The sequence below is a fragment of the Podarcis erhardii genome (assembly GCF_964252035.2).
Source record: "Podarcis erhardii genome assembly, chromosome: 6".
Lineage (NCBI taxonomy): Eukaryota > Metazoa > Chordata > Lepidosauria > Squamata > Lacertidae > Podarcis > Podarcis erhardii.
The window spans coordinates 100,209,027-100,216,597 of NC_138510.1; the positions used below are offsets into that span (position 1 = coordinate 100,209,027).

The window sequence follows — 7,571 nt, forward strand, 5'->3', positions numbered from 1 at the left end:
TTGGGCGCCGCTGCTCTGACCCGCTTCTCCTTCCCTTCACGTGACTCCTTCCCTCACACGTGTCCCCGGCGCGCCCTGCTCGGCGTCGGAGAGGAAGCCGCCGGCGAGTGGCGGGCCCGGCGAGCAGGTGGAGCCGCCAGCGGGCTGCGATGCTCGGGGGGCGGCGGGCGGGGGGCGGCGGCGGGGGGGCCCCCGGGGGGCGGGCGGGCTAGCGGGGGCGGCGGGTCCGGGCCATGGGCTGCCTGCAGAGCGTGGCGTGCAAGGCGCGCGTGCGGCGGGAGCACATCGTGGTGTCGGACGTGTCGGCGTGCATCGAGCCGGGCGCCACGGCCCTGGAGGAGACCTCGCCCATCGTGCTGCGCTACCGGACGCCCTACTTCCGCGCCGCCGCGCGCGTCCTCATGCCGCCCATCCCGCGGCGCCACACCTGGGTGGTGGGCTGGATCCAGGCCTGCAACCACATGGAGTTCTACAACACCTACAGCGACCTGGGCATGTGAGTGGCGCCGGGAAGAGGGGGGGCTCACCGGGTCGCCATAGGAACCCTGCGCCCTCCCACAAAGATGGCTGCCCCCCCCCCCCGCTCATGGACCCCAAAGGGAGAGGCCGCCGCGGCGGAAGACACCGGGCAGGACAGCTGGGCCGGCCGAGGCTCCCCCGGGAGCAAGAGCACCCCCTCGGCCCGGGGGCGGGGTGGGACGGCGCCCTTGGGAGCAGCACCTTCCTTAGCTGCTGTCTTGGGCAAAGGCTGCTTCTCCTCGCCTAGAGTTTTCTGGGGCCAAGCAGCCCAAATCGCAACAAACCCAGGGAGGAAATTGCTGAAATGTCTACAGTTGAAATACAAGCCCCGTGGCAGCTCTCAAGTAAAAGTGAAAATGGGAGAGGTTGGTGAGTTGCGGGTCTTCTGTCCTCTCATGTAGCTTGGCCCTCAGCTGCTTCTCTGTGGGTGTCTCTTCCCCTCCCCTTTCGATGCTCCAACACCTACAGCAACATGGTCCTTTGTGAGCAGTGCTAATTGAGCCCACCTGGGCAGGTGAGTGCACCTGTCCTCAAGTCACCAGGCACCCTTCTCCTCCTGCAAGAAAGCACCTTGGACAGTGCACTGCTGTGCCAACCACTGCAAAGCTACACGTCCCCCTTTAAGTGTAGCATCAGGAAAGTGAATGTTCTGTCCTGGCAGTGAATTACCTCCTGTTGCTAGAAGACTCAACATCACTTTGGAGCTCCTTTTCATGTGGTTGTCTTGGGCCTCATGATGATTTGGAATAACTTGATACTCTTGAGCTCTTATCCTTCCTAATCAGCAATCATAATGATATTTGATTTTTACATTGTATTGTACTTTTATTTCAGAAATCCTTACAGCAGTTCTGTAAGAGAAGTCAATGGATTGCCCCCATATGAGGAGCTGAGGGATAGTAGCAACATATGTATGACAGATTCTACAAAAGAAACCCTTTGCCAGCTTGTTAATTGTCACCCTCTCCTCCCCCCCCCCCTTCTGATAGTAAAGACTGTGGCAGCCCTGGCAAGGTTCTTTGGGGAAGCAGTTGCATTGTGGGAGTTCCCCAGTGACACTGCCACCAGATAAAAGGCATTGTGCTTGACATTTGTGGGGAACGTGGCCTCCATGCAAAAGGTAGAGTTGATCCTTAAATCGAATGAAGGCTATTTGTGATTTAAAGGTCAAGACCAGCATTTTGAAGTCTTCCCTGACATAGATTGCTGCTGATAGGCCCAAGGCTCATTCCCAGTCATATATTGCTCACCACATTTTGAAAGTTTCTGAACAGTTGTTCAAAGGCAGTTCAGCATAGAACATACAATCATGGGAAAAAGAAAGTACACCCTCTTTGAATTCTGTGGTTTTGCACTTAAGGACAATAATCATCTGTTCTTTAGAAGGTCTTAAAATTGTAGAACCACCTTTAGCAGCAATAACTTGAACTAATTGTTTTCTGTAGGACTTAATCTGTCTCTCACATCGTTGTGGAGGAATTTTGGCCCACTCTTCTGACTCGGCCATTGCAACCCCTTGATTCTGTTCTTTTTCAGCCATTGTGTTGTAGATTTGCTGGTGTACTTGGGATCATTGTCCTGTTGCATGACCCAATTTCATCCAAGCTTGAGCTGTTGGGCAGATGGCCTCACATTTGACTCTAGAATACTTTAGTATATAGTTCATGGCGAACTCAATGACTGCAAGGTCCTGTGGCTGCAAAACAAGCCCAAATCATAGAATCATAGAGTTGGAAGAGACCACAAGGGCCATCGAGTCCAACCCCCTGCCAAGCAGGAAACACCATCAGAGCACTCCTGACATATGGTTGTCAAGCCTCTGCTTAAAGACCGCCAAAGAAGGAGACTCCACCACACTCCTTGGCAGCAAATTCCACTGTCGAACAGCTCTCACTGTCAGGAAGTTCTTCCTAATGTTTAGGTGGAATCTTCTTTCTTGTAGTTTGGATCCATTGCTCCGTGTCCGCTTCTCTGGAGCAGCAGAAAACAACCTTTCTCCCTCCTCCATGTGACATCCTTTTATATATTTGAACATGGCTATCATATCACCCCTTAACCTCCTCTTCTCCAGGCTAAACATGCCCAGCTCCCTTAGCCGTTCCTCATAAGGCATCGTTTCCAGGCCTTTGACCATTTTGGTTGCCCTCCTCTGGACACGTTCCAGTTTGTCAGTGTCCTTCTTGAACTGTGGTGCCCAGAACTGGACACAGTACTCCAGGTGAGGTCTGACCAGAGCAGAATACAGTGGCACTATTACTTCCCTTGATCTAGATGCTATACTCCTATTGATGCAGCCCATTGGCTTTTTTAGCTGCCGCGTCATCATCCCTCCACCACCGTGCTTGACAGTTGGCATGAGTTGTTTGTGCTGATATGCTGTGTTTGGTTTTCACCAAACATGGTGCTGTGCATTACGGCCAAACATCTCCACTTTGGTCTCATCTGTCCAAAGGACATTGGTCCAGAACAATGTTTGTTTTTCAGTTGCAATAAGATCCTGCCACAGTAGATATATTAATATTGGAGGTGCTGAAAGACTCTTTGTTATTTAAGTGAACAATGGAATGGGGTAGAAATTGAGGTATGCACATGTGTGAGAGAGAGAACCTGCATCTTAGAAGCTCTTGCGGGTGCTCCCTGTTGGGTTCTCATAGATCTACTGCATAGCCTTCTATGTTCCCCTAGTGTGAAGGTCAGATTTTAGAGCAGAAAACATCTGTGGCCCACCAGATGTTTCTGGATCACAACTCCTATCATCGCTGGCAATTGGCCTAATGAGAGTTGGATGGCGACAGCATTGGGAGGGCCACAGGTTCCTTATCCCTATTTTAGAGAGTGACGTAGTATGTCAAAGAGCAGCACTACACTTTACCAGAAGAGTGATTAGCAGCAGTTCAATTAGAAGGGGACAGGTTAACGATGCACTTGGTGTAGCACTAAAGTAATTGCTATCCCTGCTCTCTTTTCTCTTGGGTTCCCTTTTGTTCTCATACTGTGAAATGGGGTAGATAGTTAAAAGTGGATCCAAACCTGAATCCATCCCTCCTACTGGAATCCCTGAGGTTGATGTATTAGCGTGCTTGAAAGTGTTGGGCACAGTCAGCTTCCTGCTGCTTCAGTGGCATCGTTGCAAAAGTTGCCAGTGAAGGGATGCTGTCTATGTGAGAAGGTTGTGTCACAATCAATACATACTAGCCAAAGCTATTTGCTTAGAAGGCTGTCTGCTGCTGAAGTGTTGTACATCATTTTACTTCAGCTCTTTTGCCATTTAGAGTGGTAGTTTTTAATCTTTCCAGGCCTGGGAAATACATTTAGATCCAGCCTGAAGCATAGGACTCACTTTTAGTATTTTTTCTATACCTTTTATTGTATTTTTAGTCTTTCATTCCCCTTGCCCTCCTATTTCCCCCCTCTTCCCTCTTGCTCTTAAACATTCTTAGCAACTGTTAATACAGCTCTTAACCCATGTTTTTATTTTGTTTTTGCTTTGCCCCTCTAGGTCAAGCTGGGAACTTCCAGACTTGAGAGAAGGGCGTGTAAAAGCCATCAGTGACTCTGATGGAGTGAGCTACCCCTGGTATGGGAACACCACAGAAACAGTGACCTTGATTGGCCCCACCAATAAGGTCTCCAGGTTCTCCGTCAGTATGAATGACAATTTCTACCCCAGCGTAACGTGGGCTGTTCCTGTGAGTGACAGCAATGTGCCACTACTAACCAGGATCAAACGGGACCAAAGCTTTACGACGTGGCTAGTAGCCATGAATATGACCACCAAGGAAAAGATCATTTTGCAGACTATAAAGTGGAGGATGCGAGTGGACATTGAAGTTGATCCCATGCAACTCTTGGGCAAGCGAGCCCGGCTAGTGGGGAGGACTCAGCAGGAGCAGCCCAAAATTTTGAGCAGAATGGAACCCATCCCACCAAATGCACTAGTGAAACCCAATGCCAATGATGCCCAGGTCCTTATGTGGAGACCCAAAAGAGGACCGCCTTTGGTAGTGATACCACCCAAATAAAAAATACACTTGATGGTATCAATGAGGGCTTTTGCCACCACTGGCATGGATAACTGAGCCAAAGAAGACCTCTGTGTTCACCTGCCTTTTGCGATACAAATGCAAAGAGGGTTTCTTCAAGACAGCGTGAGATCGCAATGGCCAGTGCTAGGCCACAGTAGAGTAGCTGGACGTATGGACTTCGGAAGATTTAGGTTGTTTCACACTTTGAGTATGTTCTCATGTGGAAAGAGGCTGAAACACAGAGATCCAGAGTTTGATTTCCAGTGCCTGTGGCCAATGCTGCTTCCCAGCCAACTAGATGTAGTCCTGGAGGCTGTTCTTACCAGACATTCAGTGCAATGCCTGCTCTTTGGGTTAAGACAGGAAGGGATGGCATATTCCCACAACATGATACCTATGCATTTTTGATTGATAATCAATATTATCACCTGCTCATTAGAAGGAAGAAAATGTTTACAAAGGGGGGGACAAGAATGCCATCTGTTAAGCTTCACATTTGTAGAAAGTGCAGCTTTATCCCGAGGAAACTGTCCATGGTGCTGAACTAAAACACATTTTGAACTACCAATAATATCACCCACTCTCCCTCTTTCTGGGGCTAATTGATTCGGCCTCATCGGGTTCAGACCTTTTGCATGTTTCTCGGTGTGTTTCAAGTAGTTGTAAGTGTAGGAGTTCTGCCATAGTTTTCTATGCTGTGGGTGAAATGCAAGGCAAATCAACTGGCTACACCTTGAAAACAAAACAAAATGAAAAACCACACACCATCCCCAGTTCTGCTTTTTATCCAAGCACAGTTAATCTGTATTTCAGAAGATTGCCTGTGCACAGTATGTTTCTCCAGCACAGTGGGAAAGGGTTATATCTGGCACCCAGAAAAGCCCAGGCACAATATTGCTCAGTGTTTGGGGGGCAGGGGGCGGGGTGGATTCTAACAATCTTGGTATGTTGTTTCTGCCATAGGAAGATTGAGATTGCCATTGAACAAGGAAAATGGGTAATGCTGGAAACACTACTTCTTTCTATATCCTCCCAATCAGTGACAGTTTTGCTCATGGTGGAGAAAAGACTGGGAGAAAGAACACCACCTGGAGCAAAAGCATTATCTTGTTAATGGACAGTCAGAGCTGGACAGAAACTCACAAGGTTAGATGCCACTGACACTGACTGACTGACTGACTGACTGACCGGCCGACCTATTTATTTATTTATTTATTTATTTATTTCCCACTTTCCTCCAAGGAACGGAGGATGGCATACATGGCTCCCTCATTTTGTCTTCACAACAGCTCTGTGAAGTAGCTTAGGCTGAGAGAGTATGACTTGTCCAAGATCATGAAATTACCTTCATGGCTGAGTGGGGATTTGTATCTGGGTTGCCAAGTCCTTGTCCTATTTGAAAATGCATGACATAGAGGGAAGGTTTTCTGAAAATTATTCCTTTCCCATATTTAATGTAGTTAAGGAAAGTATTATTAGATCATCCCATATTTGAGGAGGAATTTTTGATTTTATGTAGGATAAATGAAGATTGGAAGGTAATGGGAACTTCTCTTGAGCATTTGTCAGAACCACAGATTGGTAGCATCTTTGCTTATGATGGTGATGGTGTCCTAGCAGGAAAGGGAAGAGAACCTATGGAGTTTAGCTCCTGTGAAATCTCCAGAGATGTGCAGTCAGCTTACTTCTCTTTCTGCTCTGTTGCTGACTCTCAGCCAACACCCGTTCTGGAAAACTGGGAGGAGGAACACAGTGCATCAGTGACTATAGCTCCAAGCTTTGGTTTTTGGTTCTCCAACTGTGGAAATGGAGCATTAAAAGGCTTTTGAGCAAAATTAGTGTAGAAAAGTGTGTAGAAGATCAAAACTACTGACATTAACTCCCAGAATAATGTGAACATACTACTTCAGATAGAAAATGTAGATGAGAGATAAACAGAAGTTGAAGATTTATGTTGTGAATTGCTGTATAACAAACAATTGGTTGCAGAATCCATAATAGCACAGCACATGGGGCCTTTTTGTGGATTCCCACACTAATTCTGCAAGTGGTCAGCTACTGGCCTTAAGAATTTAAATTCTCAAGTGAACAGAGATTGGCACTCCTAAAGAGTGATACATTTTCCACTGAGTTCTTCATCTAGTCCCATCTCTTTTAGAGCTATGATTTCATTAGTCTCCAGGTTCCTCACTCAGCTCTTCAGCTGAAGTGCCCAGGCAGGTCTGATCAGAGCAGAATAGAGGGGTATTTGTCGTGATCTGGGCACTATATTTCTGTGGATGTAGCTTAGAATTGCCTTAGCTTTTTTAGCTGCCACTTCATCCTGCTGAATCATGTTTAGCTACTAAAACCCCTAGATCATAGAATCATAGAGTTGGAAGAGACCACAAGGGCCATCGAGTCCAACCCCCTGCCAAGCAGGAAACACCATCAGAGCACTCCTGACATATGGTTGTCAAGCCTCTGCTTAAAGACCTCCAAAGAAGGAGACTCCACCACACTCCTTGGCAGCAAATTCCACTGTCGAACAGCTCTCACTGTCAGGAAGTTCTTCCTAATGTTTAGGTGGAATCTTCTTTCTTGTAGTTTGGAACCATTGCTCCGTGTCCGCTTCTCTGGAGCAGCAGAAAACAACCTTTCTCCCTCCTCCATGTGACATCCTTTTATATATTTGAACATGGCTATCATATCACCCCTTAACCTCCTCTTCTCCAGGCTAAACATGCCCAGCTCCCTTAGCCGTTCCTCATAAGGCATCGTTTCCAGGCCTTTGACCATTTTGGTTGCCCTCCTCTGGACACGTTCCAGTTTGTCAGTGTCCTCCTTGAACTGTGGTGCCCAGAACTGGACACAGTACTCCAGGTGAGGTCTGACCAGAGCAGAATACAGTGGCACTATTACTTCCCTTGATCTAGATGCTATACTCCTATTGATGCAGCCCAGAATTGCATTGGCTTTTTTAGCTGCCGTGTCACACTGTTGGCTCATGTCAAGTTTGTGGTCAACCAAGACTCCTAGATCCTTTTC

At 47.7% G+C, this 7,571-nt stretch overlaps 1 protein-coding gene across 2 annotated transcripts; it reads left to right on the forward strand.

Annotated features, from left to right (window-relative positions):
* The first annotated feature begins 227 nt into the window (after window positions 1-227).
* Window positions 228-6,898, forward strand: FAM78B (family with sequence similarity 78 member B). 2 transcript variants are annotated; one of them, XM_081867378.1, is made up of 2 exons: window positions 228-496; window positions 4,019-6,898. In XM_081867378.1, exons 1-2 carry the CDS (start codon window positions 234-236, stop codon window positions 4,539-4,541), a joined length of 786 nt encoding a protein of 261 aa, XP_081723504.1. In that variant the 5' UTR covers window positions 228-233; the 3' UTR covers window positions 4,542-6,898. The 2 variants fall into 2 exon arrangements, with proteins under 2 accessions (XP_081723504.1, XP_081723505.1); XM_081867379.1 differs by lacking the exon at window positions 228-496 and adding an exon at window positions 1,484-1,639.
* Window positions 6,899-7,571: the final 673 nt, after the last annotated feature.